The sequence below is a fragment of the Haliotis cracherodii genome, unplaced genomic scaffold, assembly GCF_022045235.1.
Source record: "Haliotis cracherodii isolate W230 unplaced genomic scaffold, xgHalCrac1.p SCAF_16, whole genome shotgun sequence".
Lineage (NCBI taxonomy): Eukaryota > Metazoa > Mollusca > Gastropoda > Lepetellida > Haliotidae > Haliotis > Haliotis cracherodii.
The window spans coordinates 31412459-31435029 of NW_027266271.1; the positions used below are offsets into that span (position 1 = coordinate 31412459).

The following is a 22571-nucleotide window of genomic DNA, read 5'->3' on the forward strand; positions in this document are numbered from 1 at the left end:
GTCTACAGTCTCTAGGACACACACCACTGACTGGACAACACTACACCTGATAGTAAGACTTCCTCACCTGTATCACACCTGTCTCCCTGCCATCCTGGTCTACAGTCTCCAGGACACACACCACTGTCTGGACAACACTACACCTGACAGTAAGACCTCCTCAACTGTATCACACCTGTCTCCCTGCCACCCTGGTCTACAGTCTCCAGGACACACACCACTGACTGGACAACACTACACCTGATAGTAAGACCTCCTCACCTGCATCACACCTGCCTCCCTGCCACCCTGGTCTACAGTCTCCAGGACACACACCACTGACTGGACAACACTACACCTGACAGTTAGACCTCCTCACCTGCATCACACCTGTCTCCCTGCCACCCTGGTCTACAGTCTCCAGGACACACACCACTGACTGGACAACACTACACCTGGCAGTAAGACCTCCTCACCTGTATCACACCTGTCTCCCTGCCACCCTGGTCTACAGTCTCCAGGACACACACCACTGACTGGACAACACTACACCTGGCAGTAAGACCTCCTCACCTGCATCACACCTGTCTCCCTGCCACCCTGGTCTACAGTCTCCAGGACATACACCACTGACTGGGTCACACTACACCTGACAGTAAGACCTCCTTACCTTTATTACACCTGTCTCCCTGCCACCCTGGTCTACAGTCTCCAGGACACGTGCCGGTGTTTGGTTCACAAGAGCTGTTGTGACAGTGACAGAACTTGTCACAAAATTCTCCGTACGTCCCATGACTGCATTCTAAATAATACAACATCCCAGATAAGAATAGCTGAGTTGTTAAGCCATCGACTTTATTACTATCACATATACGTCATATAGAACTCGTGAAAATATCTCCTTTCCCCTGTCACTCGATCAGAGAAGCATGATATTTACTCGACGCATGGAAAATCCTGTTTTTTATGTACTTTTTGTGTTAAATTCTTTAATTACAAATATAAAACCTTGAAACGTAAAATCTCACACACAGGACGGTTCACCACCCTTTGTATTTGCGACTAAATAAGTTGTCTCGTGTTTACAAAATCTTAAAAATATAAACAAAAGTAACAAATAATATTTAGGTCACGAACTTTCTGTATCATACATGTAGATATGATTATACAAAAGCAACTTTAAGAAAACATACTCTTGAAAACTACGAGACACACTGGTCAAGTAACAAAAATGGCGCTTTGCCAAACGAAGAGTCTCGATTGACGAGTTAAATGAGAAATGTACCGTTAAAAACGAACCATTTTCAAGAGAATAACATATGGCATGAAGCGATATTAACTCAATAAATGACCATCTGTCATTATTTTGCCTTGTCAATGTGGAAGGAGAGGTAGCTCTTGCATGACAAATGTTCCGTCAAAATGTTATGTTCACAGCAATGAAATATCAAGTGCTATATTCACTGCAATGAAATAATCACTTTTCACAACTTCGGAAAACTTGTTATTCAAAGGTTTTAACACAGATTGTATTGTTAAGCCGATGTAAGTTGAGAGTTCGAGAAGCACAATAACCTCAAAATGTTTGAGCTAGGGTGAAGACAAATACATTGAGTAAAAACATCCAAATTGTGAATCATAAGAGAATCTAATATAATACTATTGGAATTAAAGGAACACGAGATTAACAAATGCATCAGTGCATAAATGAACATTTATTACTACAGGAATACATAGCATTAAACACACCTGGATCCGAGATCATAAACAAAACTGAAGACCAAATTGTGTCTAATATCGGGGAGCATGCAGCTCAATCTATGAGAATAACATAAGTCTGTGACAAAATGTGATTCTGAAAATAATAAATACAATCCGACAAGTGGTCACTTGTTATGTATGATGGTATGACATTTAAGGTAGATTATTCAATGAATGAAGATTCAAGTTGACTAATTTGTAGGATAGTTAATTTTCATTTCCACTATGTCCGTTTTGTTTGCTCTTTGATTAACATTCTGCTCCGCTAAATCCTCTTGAGCTCCATCCTAAATATGTCCTCCTCTGTTTTGGTTTGTGTTGGCGGTTGCACATCCAGAGTGACTGGGTTGTTGCTGTTGGATAAGAAGTCATCCATCCCCATTCTGGCCGTGTCAATGTCCAGGGGAATTTGCGCTGTCAATATCTATCCCGTATCCACTGATGCTGAAATATGTAAATAAGAAACACTCATTACATAAAATTTGATGATTCAGTATCTTACACATTGTAAATGCTGCATATGACTTACACATGGTGTATAATATTTTCTTGGGTTGTTGCTGAACGTCGTATCAATTACATTATTTCCCAATGTATATTTCTATTTAGGAGATAAATATTTCGTTTTGTAAGATTTGCGTGATGTTATGCTGAATGGATGTACGGAAATTTCATTTGAACACGACGCCGTAAGGCGGAGTGTTCAAATGAAAAATTTCCGTACATCCATTCAGCATAACATCACGCAAATCTTACAAAACGAAATATTTATCGACATTGTAACATGAACGTTAATTAAATCGATATTTAGGAGGAACTAATTTACTGAGCGCATGACACAACAAAACTGTCGTTAGTAATACGTCTCCTCGTGCTCACCTTCGAAAAGATGCATGATATGGGGTGCCGCGAAACCGGTCAATGGTTTCGAGGTACTCCAATAATGAGGGTCCATTTTACGAAAGGGGTGGTCACATGTTCAAGCTCATTTCTCAGTAAATAAACAAACAACAGGAAATATCACAAATTCAATTCTTTATCACAGTTCCTCATTTTACTCCTAATTTGTAGTTATGCGTAACTATGAAATACAAATAATCAAAATTAGAAAAGACGTACATACTGTTTGGCCCCTGTACAAGATAGTGTCAACTCGCCTGAAACTGAGGTGGTGACAAGAGACGTCAAACGTGCGAAATTTCAGACATGCAGCTTAGCTGGGATTGAAAAAGTTGTTTACTGTTACAGTGGAATAACATATGTGAGAGAGGCCGTGGAAATTAGCAGAAGAATTAACCTGGAAATTACTCACGGGAGCAGTGGACAGTGGCAGGATATTTGTATCTATGACAGGTACCAAATTACGTTCGTTAGCGAGCTGCTGTCTCTGAAAAATGTTCGAATAATGTCGTTTTTGAGACGAGCTCGAGTCAATGGAATACGACTTCAACGATTCATCGGATTTGTGGCCGGTAATTCTGCAAATCTCGCGATTCAATACCTGCGTTTGACAGTAAAGTGACGGCAGTTTGCAGTGTGAAATTCCCGGTCTTGGATAATGTTTATGCTGCGCTCAAATGGCGGCCCCCTGATGTGCCTGTGTATGGCAGCACGCAACCCAACAAAACTCGATTTTGAGTAAAGTTCTCCCTCAGCATTTCTGACTTCGGCATAAAAGAACCTCAGTCTCTCATTCAGTTGAAAAGCAGGAAGCTCTTCGAACGTGGGTTCAAAACCTCGGAAACCAAGCCATTCTGGAAGTGAAAAGATTGCCTTGTTCAGGGTACAAATGTGACGGTAAGTGGGAGTATTTCGTTATTATTACGGTGTCGTGTTTAAATGAAATTTCCGTATATCCATTTAGTATAACATATCTCAAATCTTACAAAACGAAATATTTAATTTATGTTAAGATTTTGGTCAATCTCGTTATATTATTGCCAATTTTTGCGATGACACATTGGTCACGCTTTACATTGCTATTATGGCAATGGTGTAAGGGAGGTAACTCTCGCTGATGTTGATCGAATCTGCGTAGGAATTTTTTTTTATTTGTTTATGTATTCTTTTATGTTTCAATGGCTTACGTCGAAATATTTTAACTCCCAGTAGATTTGGAGAGGTTCCTATCCACGATGTCCTGTACTGCTTTTGTATCAAGGGACGCGAAGCGGTGACTGGACGCTTGAACTTTGGGCTCTACGGAAACGCTGGCTGTATTTCCTAGTTCGGGGGCCATCTCAGAACGGTTTTCAGCTTCAACAGCTTTTTGTGGGTTATAATAAGAACAAAATTAGGTGGATGTATGAAAGTCATTATAGAGTTGCAATAAATGTTTTTTACTCTGTTAAAAATTGATTTTGTTTTGTTTTTTCCTTTGGCCAAGCCCAAGAAAATTACATTATTTATGATTATGATTTTGTAATTAATGGACAAAGGTAAATTTCATTTACCTTCAAATTCTTGTATTATCTCAGAAAATGTCTCGTCGCCCCATTCACTCAATATTTCATCGAAATCTCCGATGTGGAAATCAGGGTAAATTTCCATCTGTTCCTCCATGTTGATGATTTCAAAAATAGTTCCATTAATTAATGTATACATACACGGTGATGAGACCCCAAAAACTCAGCGATGTTATGCTCATTCGACAACACTTTTTAACCAATCAGATCAGGGAACATACCTACATTTATGTTACAATATAGATTAAATCATATACGTAACATGTATAGTATTGACGTTGTGAAAATTAACTTGTAGTATCTGGACATAAAGTCCACCTAAATCATTGAAATTGCAAGAAATAGTGATCTCATTGTCAGCCTGTCATATGTAAACAATTCTATTAATCGCATTTTGTTGTTTAGACATAACTATGCCACTTGGATTATTTTGAAAATGTCATATGACCTATCACTTTCTTTGCAGGGTAGTTCATGACCTATAGCTACACTTATATTTTGTTTTAGACATCATTATGTGTTCAATTTAAAATAAATAACCAGCTATATGGTGGACATGCAATTTCAGTTCTACCTTCATTATCAATGCCTCCTTCAATGCCCCATAGACTTTGGCCTCCCCTTCACGTTGTCCAACACCAATTGCTCTGGCAGGGTAGGAGAGGCTAGCCGAGGACCCCCGCCAGTTTAAACTCTGTCTGCGGCACTCCTTTTAACCTAGATGAATAATGTTAAAAAGTGTGTTTCAGATGGGTTCGTTTTTAAAGACATTGACTGATTGTTTTCCAAAATGTCAGGAGGATATTTACAAATTTGGTAATCAGATGTAGCAGAGCTTCCCATAAAAAGCTGATCAAATCATCCTCATGTTTTCTGCCAGTTGTCTCCAGGAACATCAATGAATGTGTTTTATTATCTGATTATGATGATTATTGGTTGTGTAGTTACAGTCATACATCCTAGAATATTTGTTTAACAAATATATTTACTGATGAGTATGCCATACCTGACTTTTTCATCATCTGTATGAATGATTGTCCGCAAGGTAGACTGATAAATACATGGAGTACAAATGACCTGGATGTGTGGAAAATTGAATAATGTAACTCGTACGTCTGGCAATGGAGCAATGGAGCAACTTTCCGATTTTCCGCTTCTGTAAAACAATCCAAACATGACAAATAAATAATATAAATGGATGATATTGAAGACAGTGTACAAAAAGTCAAGTCAGATTCAACTGTTCATTGAATATTATTTTAAAAGTTAATTGGGAAGTACAGGTTAAGGACTTAAGGAAATTGCTGCATTCACAAGAAATAGGAAGTCAATCTGCCTCTGAAACCATCATCCTACAGTATGGCATATGACTCAAGAGGGCGGATGTTGCTGCTTGTATTTGGTGAAATATAAAAAATAAAAAATTGATTGGAACATGTGTTCATGTTGTTTATATAACATTGGCCTTGCTATATTTATAAATGTAGACTGTAACAGGTACTGGATTGTAATATTGTTTTACGTTTCTGTCATGCTCACATCAGTTTCATTTCTTTAAATTCTCTAAATTTCATATCATCATATCAGTAAAACCAATGTGGGGTTACATGTTAGAACGTATGACATTATCTTGATTCTGCTTTAATGATAGGTGAATGTACCTTTTCCTGATCTTCATTTCCTTGAGTATATGCTTATATTTTTGTTCAATTCATTTCTGTTTTGAACATAGGTACACATTTCGCCTGTATCGCAGATCAAGGCTTCGATCGATATTTGCAATAACTCACAGGACTTGCATTTCCGTTCCGCAGTCCTCTGGCAGCCGTCTAATTTGCCGAGAGTATCGCATCCCTTTTGGTCACTTCCTCAACCAACACCACTTCTTCAGCCCTTGCCCAATTTTAGCTGCGTTTCTTCTCATCCACGTTGACAGGTTGATACACCTGATGATACGCGACGGCTGAGTTTACAAACAAACCGACTTCCGCATCTCTCATGACTGAAGAGCTTTCGAGATTACCATCGTACGCTATAACGTGCCTGCGTCCCTATGACGGCGGTATCAGACTTATACTTATATACTTTTCCAAAGATCGTTTCATGACCCAGTTTAAGTTCGAATCTAAGCTAAGCAAAATCGTCAAATCGTCAAAACGTAAGACAAAATTCATTTCAGCTAACATCACATTCATGATCCCCGGGCCTGGCACAATATCGCGACTTGACACCTGGAATATCCAGCCTTTCGACCAAGAAGAAATTTCTCTGTGGAAACGGAAAGTATATATCCGGGTTTGTCTTTGATACAAATATAGTTGAAGATAAAATACTTCGTATACACATTTGGGTATTATGTATTCAACATTAACATCAAAATTGAAAAAGATAAAGTGCCATGACACCTTTTCGGAGCAACAAGGTTCTCTGTCACATTAGTGACGTCATGATCATTTCCCCATCGTCCTTGGAGGTGAGGTGAAAAGGGGTTTAACGTCACGTTCAAGATTATTGCACTTATAAAGCGTCGTGCATGCACGTGTGTGTGTGTGGCTTCTTGTACTAGTCCGGACTAATGCCGATTTTATAGTGCTAGCCCGCTGATACCATGCCCATGTTTAACACGAATACCCCACTCAGACACAGTGTACTCAGAGTCGACTGGGTTACAACAAGTACCATCTTTTAACGTCCTTTGGTATGACTCAGCGGGAGATCGAACTCCGGACCTACAGCTCACTGGGCGGACCCTCTACCACTGGACCACGGAGATGGTCTCATCGTCGGAAAGAAACTGGTAGCATATATCATACGGCCGTCCCTTAATCACCTAGACGCTGCAATTTAAGTTGATGGGAATAACTGTACAAGAGAAACAATATTCATGACTGTAACCACAATGCTGTCTTCAGTTAGATGCATTTTAATCCTGATACCGTATATTTCCACTTCACAGATATTGAGCGTGTCATGCCCTTTATCCGCTGTCCCCGGGTTCCTGATGGTGAGGTATCTGCCCCTGCCGTCACACACCAGGTCGATCACTGAGTTGTTGACAGTGGCAGGGAATGTGAAGCACAGTGTCCCGTTAGTGGAGGTGTCATTACTCAGGTGCATGGTGCAACTAGCTATCCTTTGTAAAACTGAAAGTTAAAAAAGAACATGAACATCTGCATACTGACATAGCTGTGGTAAAAACAATAAAATATATTAAACATTTGTTAATCTAATAAAAAAATATCTTAATTAGCTACCGCTAAACAAAGGTCTGAGGACATCCCATTACGGGTCACATCAGGAAGGCGTTTAATCCAACCAATCAGAGCGTCGGTCTGAAAAGGAAGTTTGAAACGTGTGCCATAAAGCTCGCGAAAGGTGCTTTCTTGATTGGCTAATGTTGACATCGTGTTACACTTTTCATTGGTCGGGCAAATTTGCAACTAAAGCGCTCACTGCGATCATTGTATTTTAGTACTGTGGCGTAATAAAGGTGACATCATAGATAGAGATTCCATGCTCTCTCAAGTCCCTGATATACACGGTTAAGGTTATTTGTATCGCCACTAATGATTTGCCTGTTCTAGGAAACACAACTCGGCATTTTGTAAACGACATTTAGTAAAAACCTTTAAACTACTTGCCGACCAGAAAGCACTAATCTGTAAAGAGTTCAATCAGTACAATATTCGTACACAGTGAAAATAGATTTGAATCCCTGTTAACGTTTTCCGCAATCACATTGTGCCCCGTACAATTGTTGCACCATCGTAAATAGCATCGCTGCGGAATTCGTGCGGTGCAGAAACCTGTTCAATGATTCTAACATACCCAGTTGACCATTATTTAGCTTTTGTATGAAGCTAATAGAATAATACACGTCTAAAAATACATGCATACAGAAACACAGAAACACAGAAACACACACACAAACGCACACAAACGCATACAAACGCAATATTATTAGAAACATTGTTTATATGCAATGTTCTGTTATTTCAGTACGTCTACAGATTCAATCTAGCATTAACATGCAACGTACAGTTATATCCGGCTTTTATCCTGTGGTAGACTGTAACATGATGTATCCTGTACTGCCGTCCCAGGTCCACCTTCCACATACCCGTGTAGTTGATAGCAGAGTGGAAGCAGGAGCCGCCATTCACGTCCTGGTTCCTGTCCCCGTCCACAGCCTTGTCTGGAGTCCAGCTGTCACCATGTGACCCAGATGTAGAGGTGGCTGTCTTGTTGAGGGCCACGTTTTCTGCTCGTTGCACACAATGATAATTATTACTCGACACAATCGAACACGTATCATCACTATTTGATAGTGATTCATAAAATCATGCTCATGATATCGTCGGAATCGTACACATCATAACAAATCTTCCTGTATATGTTATGTGGCATGCAATTCATGAATCATTTTAATTGGCGTTTTCAAAACTAAAATGATTTATATTTATATAGCTGACGAGTTACTGGTAATTAATACTGTTCGTAGTAAAGTTTTATAGATACACTACTGCCTAGAAGTTCATTCCCCTTACACGCATGGGCAACACGTTACGCCACCCGTGTGCACCCCGTTGGTCACTCGTGTGGAACCCGTCCGCCACGCGTGTGATACTCGTGTGCAACGCGTTGACCAAAGGAGGACCCATGTTAAGCTGAACTGGAGGTGATAACAAGGAGAGAAATCTTTGATATCCTGAAGAAAAATGTTAATACACATTTTATCATATGTACTTACTGATGTCTCATTTTCAAATGTGATATTGTTGGAAAATATGAGCACTGCTGTGGCTTCTGCGTGATGTTTTGCGTTGGTGTTAAGAGAACACATGATCCTGGTAAATGTTATTGCAATTCAAATGCTTTTGGGGGATTTGACATGAAACGTCTGTAGTACGACGTTTAGTGATCATGTTCAGGAGACTTGGCGGGTCATTGTTTCATTGGACCGGAATTACTTTATGATGGCCGGGTCTCTTTGTCTCAGCTCCATAGCCACGACGCTGGGAAAGGGCAGCATATGATTAATGAGAGTAGGTTATATCATGGAGGATACACTTGAGAGGGTTCCACTAATTACCGTACCACAGGAGAGACAGGAGAGAGCGCGGGGTTGTGTATAAGATGGCCGTTGCATAATGGCCGCCAGGAGAGGTGAACATTGAGCTAAAGCAGTGTTGTTTTCAAGGGCTTGTTGAATAAATTCCCTGCGCTACTGTCAGTATATCTTCTACTGGATCTTTGATACATCGTTTTGGCATTTACAATATATGTTTTTTTAACGTACATTAACAGTTTACTTGTCATATGTTTTCTTCTTTGATATGAATTAGAAGTTGGAGTACTAAGTGTAAATCTACAAATACTTACTTTATTATGCTAACGGTATGCGTGACCGATGCTGCCAGTAGAACTTAATCTGGTATAATCACTGATTTTCAGTGAACCATTCATATTATTTTCACCTCTATTTTGCCTTTTACGCAAACACCAACCCTTCCCAAATTCACTGAAAACAAATACGATACCAAGTATTCGCAAATGGAACGAGCATTTCATGTCTTAAGTAAGGAGAAGATTTATGAATGAACAACTTCTTTATTACAATTAAGAGCGACGTTTCGGTGTAGGTTCTGACACCGTTATCAAGCAAGTGATAAACAGAGTTGTTGTTGAAATTAAGTGTTTAAGAGGTCGCCTTCTGCCTAAGCAATTTCCGCTGACCTGTCCCTCTTTGGTACTCCTGTGTGTGAGTAGGGTACACATGTCTATTGTGAGTTTGGTATTCACATAATTTCTGTTTTTGTATTGATATGATTTCTATTTTCTTATATTGATATAATTTCATTTTTATCCTTCGCTGCTCTGTTTATATACGTTCGAGTAGCTGTCCATCTCTCAGAAATAGAGTTAGTTTGGAATTCGCTATTCCATCTCCTGGCTTTAGGAGATCCATGACAGATAGCGGATCTAACTGCAGTTCTTGTTTTATCCTAGCCCGGGCTGGGGCATGGTCTTGACATTCTAGTAACACGTGATCAATGGTTTCAGCCTGATTGCAAGATGAACTAACCTTGTCCTAGGGCGTTTTGTGACCGAGTCTGGGGCGTGTGATGACAATTTCAATTTTCCGTTCATTTGAGTGTGAGTTTGGCTATTGTTGGATCTTGGGTTGAATTTTGTATAGCCATCTGCCGATCTTACTTGCGTCCCATTGGGCTCGCTATCTTTCTGCTATAGAGGCTTTGACTTAGCTTTTTATCTCTAGTTTACTGAAGGGAATAGGCTTTATATCCGCTGTGCCTAGAGCTAGCTTCGACAACGAGTCTGCTTTTTCATTTACATGAATATCTATGTGAGAGGGGATCCAACACAGCTCCACTTGTTGCACTTGGCCCGATAGTTTTGTATATTCGTTTTGTATATTGTTGACTGTGTTTGGCCTGGAGTTTGAGTTTCTGCCACTGATGGCTTGAAGTGCACTTAGCCAGTCTGATATGACGACTGCCTTTGCTTCTGGAAGTTCCGGTATGAGTTTGAGTGCGTGATGAATTGTCTCCAATTCAGCCGTGAATATTGACTAACCATCAGGCAAGCGAACCGAATGTGCTTGGGGTTTGGGGCTGTGGATATGGATCCCGTGGCCAGCACTGTTGTTGATAGGATTCTTGGATCCATCAGTGTATATGGGCCCAGCTGTCTCAGGTAGTTTGAATTTTAGTGATAGCTACTGATCGTAGTAGTGTTGGCTTCTTTGATATACAGAGTATGGTTAACAAGTATACAGGTAGGAGCCAGTGCTTATACAGTAGTGTAGATATCACATGTAGTTATACTGGATTGGCATAACCGTTGTTGAATGGACAGTCCTTCATATCGGCCAGTTTCAATACGTATGGGGGCGAAACCACAGCGAAATTTACTTAATGCACCCCTTGAGTTTTTGGGAATGTTAACTTGAGTATGAGGTTCCGTGTAGTTATCTTGTTTGAAAAGTCGATAAGTTCTCAATTGTCTATCATTTTGTCGAATGTTGTCTCTCCATGCTTCCAATATTTTCAGCTCATATACATTAATAACAGTATCGATCACATTCTTGGATATAAAAGATTCAGTGTTGTAGGAATTACTCGACCCTTGGTTTTCAAAGAACTTGTAAATTCTGTAGTTCCATATCTTAAATGCTGATACTAGGTAATTGTCTCGTAAGATGAATATTCTTCTGTTCAATCTATCCACATTCATGTTCACCAATCTTCTCCACTGACGTAACACGGCTTTCCACAGATTGACACACATTGGGGTCCATCCCACCCCATCTCCCACTGTACTGCATCATTAGGAGTATATTTTCCGACTCCAAGAAAATGTCTACACGCTCTGTTTTGAATGTTTGTAAATGTAGAAAATTCTCGAGTTCCCCAAACTGATGCACCATACGTAATCACCGGTAGCACAATTGCATCATATAGTTTGGTATACGCATCGTATGGGAGACACCCAGGGCTTTACTCTTAGCAATGATGAGACCTATATGTGTGGTTGTATGTACCATTACATAGATGTATGTAAATTATGGGTATGTATGTATGTATGTGTGTGTGAGTTCATGAGTGCGTGCGTGCGTGCGTGCGTGCGTGCGTGCGTGTGTAAATGTATATGTAAATCTATGTACGCGTAGATTACAAAATATATGCCTGTCCTTTGAAGTCAAAAGGCAGGGGTATTCCAGGAAGGAAGCCTACTCTCGCAGTAGGTCACTGGAGCAGAAACTTCCCTCGCGGCATAAGGCGAGTATAGCCATGATAGCAGAGTAAGCTGGGGGATTATCGGCTGTTGTGTGAAGACAATGCTTCAGAAAGATCGACGTCCTGTCCCTGTGAACAAACCTACAGATTACAGATTGAACGCCAAAAGTGTCTGTAATGTTTCTTAATGCTCAATTACTTTTGCTGGAGAATATGTTTCTTTTACAAGCGGAATGGTAAGGCTAAGCTTTACTTCCGTTTTCCTTCATTTAGCAGTCCCCTCATGCTACAAACAGCCTAACGGTTTATATTACTATATCCTGCTATGATTTACATCTAAGAAAGCTATGCATTACTTTTATATCAGGCTTTAATCTTTTCTTTATTTGAAACTTTCTCCCTCTGTAACACAAGCCATGGGTTCTAGTATTATATTTAATATATCCGTATTTACATACACAATGTATACAGAAATCATTTATAATGTAAAGTCAAAATATATACCTATAAATCTACTATATAATATAATATAATATAATATAATATAATATAATATAATATAATATAATATAATATAATATAATATAATATAATATAATATAATATAATATAATATAATATAATATAATGGTTGATATCTATTGACTGTGAAGTCAACGTAAAACCTATAATTGATGATGATAATATATGAATGCTCATTCATTTAATTTCCAATACATATAGGCCACAGGCAAAACCTTGAGTACAGACAGGTTTTAAGCTTTCAGTTTCGCATTTCTTACTTCATTTGCATAATATAGAAATTTGGCTAGATTTGTAATAATATATATCTGGTGATAACAGAAGCATATTAAATTTATGGACGTTAGGATGACAATAGAACTTTGCTTTGAGATATAGTTGCCGTAACTTGACATACGATGGGCAAATAAGCAGGAAGTGGTACTCGGTTTCAACATAATCTAATTTACAAAGTTAGTATCTTCTTAAATTTCTTGGGATTTTATAATGACGTCCATTTTCAATTTCCAAAGTATGACAACTCAGTCTTGCGAATTTAAGAATGACAAATATGGTTCACATTTAACATAAGTTTTAAAACAAGCATAATATGACATTTTGAACTTGCAAGAAATTTGCTATGCCAGATCTGCTGAGAATTGTCTTTCAAACGTTGTTTAAACATATTAAGAAAAACCTTGCGGGTTCCATACATTTGGAACCTCCATACATCTCCGAACCCAAGTTTACAAAAACAATTCCTTAATTTAGTTACCCAGTTGACACGACCATGTTCATCATACAGGTACAACATATTGTTAGCATCTTTAGTATGTTCAGCCAATATTTCACACATCTGGTCAAAGCATATACACGAATAGGGTATCTGCCACACTCAATATATAATTGTTAATGCAACATGTTAATATTAATGTCGGCGTGAAGATAAATGTAAATACGTTAGATATATTAATATATTTTAACACCTTATTAAACGGTAAAATTAGACACATTTAAAAGTTATTAGCATATAACACTTGAAATTGAAAGGTCTACAAAAAGATGTATTTCTTATAATAGAAGGTCCAAAAGGGTATTTTGAGAGGTACCGTAACTCGTTACGAAAAAATAGTTCTCTTGAAATTAAATACTGGACATTTCCCAACACACAACTTTTGATTTTTGTGTGTGTAAAAGTTAATAAGAGGTTGTTTGGTGGAGGACTAGAGATATCTTTTCATAGGGTGTTATTCTGACATTACCCACTATTTATTGGAGGATATTGGAAATGAATATAGACTGTCATGTTGTCTGACTGCAGATATGATTTGTTATCTAAACAATCACTGGAGGTTTCACATAAGGGGTTGTGATTTTTACAATTGCAAAACATTGTCCTTCTGAGTATCGGTGCTTGGTGATGCCAAAGGTGACATTTTATTATTAGAGGAAATTTATAGTGAATACTTAATACCATGTCTACAGGATATCTTCAGGATTTATAGCCCTTTCTTCCCCTGTGTGTCATTCAGATGGAAAGAAGGCACTCAACTAGTAAAATAAGATCAGACTTGGTTAGAATCCGTGTTTATCTGTGACAACTTCCTAGTGGTGACATATCAGTGAACTTGGCAAGTGGTAGTGAATTTTGATATTCATATTATTATTATCTGCCAAATTGTACATACATGTCTATGTTAAATCATAAATATTCAAAGGGACTGTTCCCTACACCCATCAATATCTTAATGAATGAACATTAGTTTATTGTATGGATTATATAAAGATCTCACTAAGTATGTGTTTTATAATTTGCGTGCATGAAAGATGGGATTAAGGGAGGAGCAAATATTTTCCTCAACGTTTCCAACAACTCGTGGAGGAAATAGGAAATGGCTGAACCTGTAGATAGTGTCAAATCTGTGATGGATGTGACAGATCTCACAGGGTAACATTTAACAGGCTCATTACCTTGCAATAATGTTAACGTTTTTCTTAACAGTTTAGAAGAAGAGAAGAAATTTGAAGTGAACCACATTGGAAAATGAGAGAAGAAATCAATAGTCAATGTTTTTTATCATAAAAAAACTCTCTGTTTGCTAAACAACAGTTGTCATTTTAGTATTTTCAAGAGGAATCCCAAAGCTTCTCTTACTCTGTTATGATATATTATTTTAAAGTGAAAAAAACCCAAACCATTAACGTGAAACAAAACATTTTCCATGGACTTGTTAATTTGCTTATTGTTGCTATACATGTGTTCAGATTAATTAAAACTATACCATATCAACTATAATTTGCTGCCGTGTGAGAATGCATGTAATACTTGCATATTGGTTCCCCAGTTTTCATAATGCTTCATAAGAAAGCAAAACTTTGTGTTTTTATATTTATCGTGTCCGAAGATTATTGAGTTATCGATGTTTCCAAAATGAGAGGAAACTTTCTTATTGAGAACAAACGACAGAATATAGCCTTTGATTACCTATGGGATAAAGAGACAGGTGGTGAGAAACCAAATCCGTACTTCACACGTGTGTCGTACAAGGTAGACCTCGTTATATTCTTTTTGATAGGATTTCTGTGACCTCGTTAACGTCACGCTGAAATATATTTCACATCCATAACCAATGTCGAAACTTTAACTCTTTACTAAAACAAACAATATCGTCCCAGGCATCAAATTCGGTTCACATTCTCAACTAGTTAAACATAGATGTACATGTACTCCAGACACTATATAATTGAGCTGTATCCATTTGCCATGTACGAAAACATATAGACCGTGGTGCCTGTTGGCGTGATGCACCCGACCCCTTTTACGACTTTCAATTTGATTTAATGTAAACTTGTCGTTGTGAGAGATGAAATCAGTTTGAACTACACTGACGGGCGAAAGAAACTTCCAACTATGCCAGTAAAAGAAAATCAAAGACAAATATAGTTATCAAGACCAGCATTTTAGAATATTTAATGTTGCATAATATCACATTACATAAACAGTAAACCAAACAATAATGAACCTCTACGAAATGAGGTTTGAAAACAGTTGGGGTCAAAAGGACATAGAAATAACAGGTTTATTGTAGAGCTCCAAATGTTGTTCTTTTGGGGATTTTCTAGTGCCTAATATCGTGTGTCCTTGTGCGTCCCATGCCAATACACGTCGTCGTGCTGATGTCGTAATGGGGGATTCAGCGCCATTTCTCTAAAAGAGCTTGGTCTATCTGATTTCTGTTGGCTGGTGGGTGTTGCCGGTTTCTAAGTTGTCTGTCCAAGTGGTCCTAAAAGTGTTCAATATGGTTCATACCCGGGGAACATGCCGGTCATGGCAGAACATGAACATCGTGGTTTGCATGCTAATCCTGAACAATTCGAGTAGTATGTGGTATGGCATTGTCTGGCTGCAGAATGGTTTCTTCCAATATGGGTCTGTGATACTCCCATACTCGTCATACCAATGGCGCTCTCTCTCTCACGTGGCATTTCTTTTGGATGCTTTTTGTATTTAGCACATGAAACTGTTGTCTGGACCTATTTATTCAAAAACAATGCACTTGCATTTTGTGTTGGGTCCGAAAAACAAGTCTTACCAACGGAATGCAAAATATTTTCGCAGTAATGTTGGACAGACAAATAGGGCGAAAGTTTTCAGATTTCAAAAACTCAACAGGTTTCGAAACAATCAATTTTTTAAAAGAAGAAAGAATTTTTGGCGCATCAGTATATTTGGACAGATATCTAGACTCACGATGGATGTTCCATCTGTCCCATCATGTCAGCTTCGGAGCGTACTTTGTAGCATTGTTTCCAAACGTGTTTGTCTATGAATGAATATACACAACTGCACAATCCGATCACTCAAAGGTAAACAATAACATTTCCTACTGATCTCTAGCCTAACATGTTGTGCTTAGATCACGTTTGTATTTTCTTATTCTGAGAGTTTAGACCTTGCCCTCTGTTTTTAGCTGTTTGCTGATTTTCACTACAGTACAGGAACAGTCTTTGGTGAACACTCTAAATTCCGTTTGTTCAAATGGTATGGACAGAATGTAATGTCAGCTCATAGATTAAGGAGCCGCACAATGATGGTTGCACAACCAGGTCACGGTGGTGATCGACTGTGGGTTCAAAGAGCGGTGCTGTTTGGCTTTTTAGGTTTTCTTACAGTTCTGCATACAAACAACTATGCATTTGAATGAGCATCACTCGAACAATTCTTAAATGAAGGTCTTGAGCATTGCTGCAGTCATGTTTGCAGACACAATAACTCGAACATTTTGTTAATGCTTATGAATAGAAATGTTAACAATGCCCTTGTCAGGGCATATATCAATGTCCATGCGCAGCCAGATTATCAACCGTTTTCGCGTTATTTTATATTTTTAAATACTTTTTTTTAGCGTGAGTGATATATACAATATCACACTCATTCTTGTGAGATACCATTTTGGCGAAACTCGCGAACTTTCAATGGTATGTTATGTAGCTTTCGCATGATCATCTACCATAGATCGTGCACTCGCTTCATAAAATATGTATTTAATGACGATTTTACTGTTTTTCAACGATCTCATCATCTCTATTTAACGCTTTATTCGTCTTTCAAATGTTGGTCAAACATTAAAAACATTAAATATTAAAATCTGTAAAATTGCTGTGTTGTGTTTGTTTTTTATGGCTTCTTGTGTCATCCAGCATGTAATTATGGAGGACCTTCCATATAACAATATATGAAGAGGGGCACACTTAGCACCTATGGGGACACCTGGTACTTGCCATAATGTTCTATCCCTAAATTTGACACATATTGATATTCTCAATCAAACACATAACTTATTTCTGAGTAGAGTTACCTTAAGCTTTAAGCAATTGGCCATTAAACAGTCATAAAATATATGTCCGAACTCCTTTTTTGGAAACAATATGCGATAACTTGCCTCTTTGGCAAGTGCCGTTCCTCCCATCCCTCCACTGTAGTGCACAGGCCCCAGGACATTCTCCTGTGGTGGAGTTACACACGGCCCCTCCTTCACAGTGACAGGAATAGCTACAGGAGTCTCCGAACTGTCCTGGAGGGCAGGTACCTGTGAGTAGATAAAAGTCAATAAGAGTAGATATAAAGATCTTATTGTTGGTGGTGTGTTTGTGTTATCAGACATTGCTTCCAGAATGTGTACCCGTTTTGGTTTCTTGTAATATATACTTTGTGTATGCCTTATGACGTATTATAGCAAAACGTAAGATATATATGTTCTGGAAGTATCACGTAATACATACAGGTAAAAGTCTTTTACTCCATCTATCGAACTGGATATAAAGAGATTACAACACGAGTGTCTGTCAGATACCATTGATCTTATAACGAGTTGTTTCAAAACGTATCTAACGAGCGAAAGCGATACCCTTTGTAACAACGAGTTGTAAGATCAATGGTATCTGACATGCCCGAGAGCAGTAATCTGTTTCTTACACACCCTAAAATCGCACCTTTTTAGCATCGAACCGATGATTTTTGTCTATTCTGACGATTGCAGTAGCGCTTTAATACATAACATCACTGTCATAAGTGACCTCATCCTATGTGCTGCTTACTACTCATAAATAATGTGACCCTACACAAAAAGGTTTCCGTCATATCTGTGGATTATCAAGGCGATGATGAAAATGCAAACTAGACAAAAACCAAGAACACGCTGGGTGCCAAGTTGAAAGTTTACATCTCAAAGAAATTACCAAATATGTACAACAATGTTTACTTCCGTATGACATCACTACCGGTGACCGACATTTACAAAATGGCTTGTTCACTGACAACAGAACGCGGGATTTCCAGAGGAGGTTTTCGTTGATTTATGGATCGTATACACATAAATGTGTCACGCAAGTAATCAGAAACATTCTGACAATCTGCGTGCTGTTATTTGTTTTACCATGTTTTCCAATGTAACAAAGAGAATTAGTCAGAAATGCAGATAACTACCGTCATCGTTGTGCGTGATTTAGCGTCAGTCATGGCGTCACACAGGACGGAAACTTTTACGGCTTCTGTTGAATTTACCACATCATTGTAATGTATATATGTGTAATTCCATAATTAGTGCCACGATACTCTTCCCATGAATATTCTCAAACGCGTGATCGAGCCAATGTATGCAACAATTAGACGAAAGTACATCTAAAAATGCTACACAGTGTAAAATCTGAATTTTGCTTTGTTTACATTTCAGCAAGTACAGTTTTCCGAGCACAGTTTTCGTTTCCATACCTAATTTATTTCGCATGATTTCATCTAGATAATTTGTATTGGTGACAAAGACCATTTATCCTTTGTTTCGAAAATGTATGAGGAATTCAGGGATGCATGTATAGCAGCTGAGTTTGAAATATACCTAATCGAATAGGCGTCTCATATTCGGCATTTTGTAAACACAATCCAATATGTCGGAACGTACACTTCAGCCATCGTGTATGAGTATTTTCCAAAACATTCTAAACGATTCTAGGCTTATCAGCGACGTTTCAGACTTATCGTTAGTGATTTGATACCCGTGATCGCTAATATGCTATTTTTTCTACTTTAATTATTTGAGTGAATATCCGATATGTAGATTTCTAAACACAGTAAATCTTTATATAACGCCGTGAATAGTGATTTGGCGAGATTTACAATGTACCTCACTTTCAGTCACTTTCAGTAATTTTGAATTGCCTAAAATGACTGTAAATGATAAACAGAAGGGGGAATTAAAAACTGTGAAGGGTATTAGTCTGGGTGATGTATTTTTAATTTTATTCGATGTCGAAGTGAGGGTTGAAGAGGAGGGTCATATGTGTCACTGTGGCATCCAGGGGGTTTACACTCTGAAAAAACGATAATGTTGACATAACAACAGATAATGTAACTGATAATAATAACAAACAAACTCGCAGACGAGGACGAGTTTGTTTATTTTTATTATTAATTACACGGTCCTGTTGTTCAATATAGACGTAGGTGAACATTCGACTGAAGCACGAGCAACTTATGAATGAGATACACTCAGGAAAGTAGTCCGTCATCATCTGACCCCAGGTCATCACCATGGAGTAGCCAATCACGGGCCTGGAATTTCATCTCACACATATGTTTGATACCAGTTATCTCAAATGGGTTTCTCACCCACAGGTGTGTAAGAAGGAATAATCTCATCTCACCTTATGATTTGGGAATGATGCATCAGGTGGCATAAAAGAATGTTTCAATGTTTACAGTTCCAATCGCCTTGCCATTTTCATGTAGCAATGATAATAATGTTTTTGAGGAGCACCAATTGATGAGAATGAAATGTTGATGAAGAGCTACACATATATATTTTGAATGAAACTTGAGTAACGGAATCAACAGAGATCAAGATAAATGCTGAACATTATCAGTGATATTTGGAGTGTTGCTATATACTAGTATCATGGTACACTATGTTAGGCCATGTTGAACTGGTCGCACTTGCACAAAGTGATCTTAGCGCTAAGACTATCGTAAGCCTGTGTTAAAGTATGGGAGTTAGGATCATCTTAGCGCTGAGATCGCTTTGTGCAAGGGGGCCCTGGTGATACTAATGATAGCATGGTCCCGTTGTTCAGGACACAGCCAAGGGTAGAAAGATATTGCACACATGTTGCTGTCTCATCACAATGCAGTTTCGTGTAGACAACTATGACAGATTACCATAGTTAATCTGTCATGCCATGATGCGGTTGGTAGAGTATGATTAAATGAGGTCAATTTCGAAAAGTGTAATTCTATTAGTTTAGGTACTTCAGAGCATGTATATTCTATTCAAATGTCGTGGAAAGACACATTTGCTTACAACTAGACTTTTGGATCAACGTCTCACCATCAAAGGCCTGGTTAAATCATTGTAGAAAGTGTTCGGTGCAGTTTACTAAATGTAACATTTACATGGAGTTTTCACACCTCCTTACTCACTGGCACACAATTGTTATTGAAATTTGCGGATGCTACTGGTAGAGCAGGACATGCTTACCCTATCGCGGACACCTGGTGTCACCACTGATTTCAGTGCTATTTTGCCTTCTACGTCCTTTAAAATAGCTATCGGCAGATGTTCAAGACTGATAATTGTTTTGCACTGACGTTTTGAATTTATTAAATTCCAATATAGATAACATCATACAAATCCAGAGGTATTGTTTAGCAAGTTCATGTAAGATCCTTATAAGTAAATGTCCGCCACTGTTGTGGACCATGTGGCCTGTGGCCGGTATTCCATACTTTACTACTACCTATTGGAAATACATGACTTTTTCCGGAACCTATTTCCTGAATCTCTATACCAATTCTTATAATATATGTACAATAAAAGAGTTATGAAAACACTTTATGTATCCTACCATGAATTGAAATGGAATTGGGTTTCAAGAATGGTTAACACACTTTCGCGAGAGCCAGATCCCAACATTGAATCATCCTTCACAATCCTGCCAAAGTGCACATTGAAGAATATAAATTGAATATTATATCCCTAATTCCCAAAATATTATTTTTATATTTCGAGTGAAAATAGAACAGTTACATCATGGCGACGGTTAATAATCGAGTCTGGCCCAGGCAAACCATTGGTGTAATGCATCACACATCATTTGCTTAATTTAACGACTCCATCCGCATTAGTCGGAGAATCATGTTGGACTGAGGAGCTAGTCTTCCCAGAATATCCTTGGGGTAAATATCATAGATATATGTATGATATTGTTTGTCAAATTGCTATGTTCTTCAACGGTCATAACAGAAAGTGTTATAGAGTTCAGTGTTATGGATGCGATAAACCAATCCCATAAACATGGTATCGTGATCCGATAAATATGCAAATGACGTCATCTTGGAGGAACTACTTGTACTAAACTTATGCAAATATGTGAAGCCAACTTGGTCAAAAGGCTTTACATAACATACCACAAGAGTAAATTTAGGTGAGTGTAAACCAACATGACTGCATTTCTTTTGTTTCTGTATCACAGATGGGACGGTTCACTCAGGATTTGTACACAGTTTCTAAATTTACATTTGTGTATGGAAATATATAAATCTTAAACTTCGATTGTTTTAAACATGACATTAAATCATAAAGAATGTATCACCTTCGTGTGTTTCCGTATCGTAAATATGATTTATGGGGAATATGAAGTTGGTATTATGCCCGCCACAGACTCCAAGGATAGAATTTCTTTCCAGATATGTGATATCTACGATACGGAATCTCACGCAACTAATAATCTCTATTTATGGCATATAGGAATGAAATAATTGATTTTGTGTTTTCTGTCATGGCAAATCCACTTGTGGTGAGGTTGAGGTTGTTGTCCTTATTTATAATCTGAGAAAACAATTTCATTGTTAAACATACTCACTCAGTGCAAGACAAACACAGCAAGCTAATCCCAGGACTGCAAAACACAACCCACAGGAGGCCGCCATGTTGGGTTTAAAGGGAATTCGAAACGTCAACGCAGGAAGAAGTCAACCAAACGAAACTGTTCCTGATGACCATATTTATAATATAATGGCTAGTGTTATAATAGTTATAAACTTGGTATCACGATCAGATAAATATGCAAATGAGGTCGTCACGCAGGAACTACTTTCAAGCCCCATACATATACATCGATGCACTACCTTCTTCCTCAAAACAACGTTGACTAACATTCCAAAATATGCTTATATATGGCTTCTCAATGTGTGGCTGACTGCAAGTTTATTTGTTGCTATATGATAAAGTGGGCGATTCACTCACACATTGTATTTATACGTGGTTTCGAATGCTACTTCACTGAGTTTAAATTACCCCTTAAACATCAATCATTTCAGACCATCGTGTGTTTCCGTATATAGTAAACATCATGTATTTGGAATATAACCTATGTATTCATATGGAAAAACAATCGGCTAATGAGCTTAATGCATTTTGTATATCAAACAAATTGAAAAGTATTTTGGATCAGAACTAAAAGGCAAATCCCGGGTGAATGAATGAATAAATACTTATGAAATGGCTGCGTAGGCTTTAAACGATAAGGGAAACCAGCTGACGTCACTGATAGT

At 38.1% G+C, this 22571-nt stretch overlaps 1 protein-coding gene across 1 annotated transcript in view; it reads right to left on the minus strand.

The window, feature by feature from the left end:
- LOC139463700 (receptor-type tyrosine-protein phosphatase epsilon-like) overlaps positions 1–21947 on the minus strand; it is a 50509-nt gene extending 28562 nt beyond the window's left edge. Inside the window, exons 1-5 of the mRNA XM_071244956.1 lie at positions 21881–21947; positions 17410–17556; positions 8245–8466; positions 7142–7348; positions 650–781 (exon numbers count right to left, since the gene is read on the minus strand). Coding sequence (XP_071101057.1) covers positions 650–781; positions 7142–7348; positions 8245–8466; positions 17410–17556; positions 21881–21947 — 775 coding nt within the window. The remainder of the gene's footprint in view (positions 1–649; positions 782–7141; positions 7349–8244; positions 8467–17409; positions 17557–21880) is intronic.
- Positions 21948–22571: the final 624 nt, after the last annotated feature.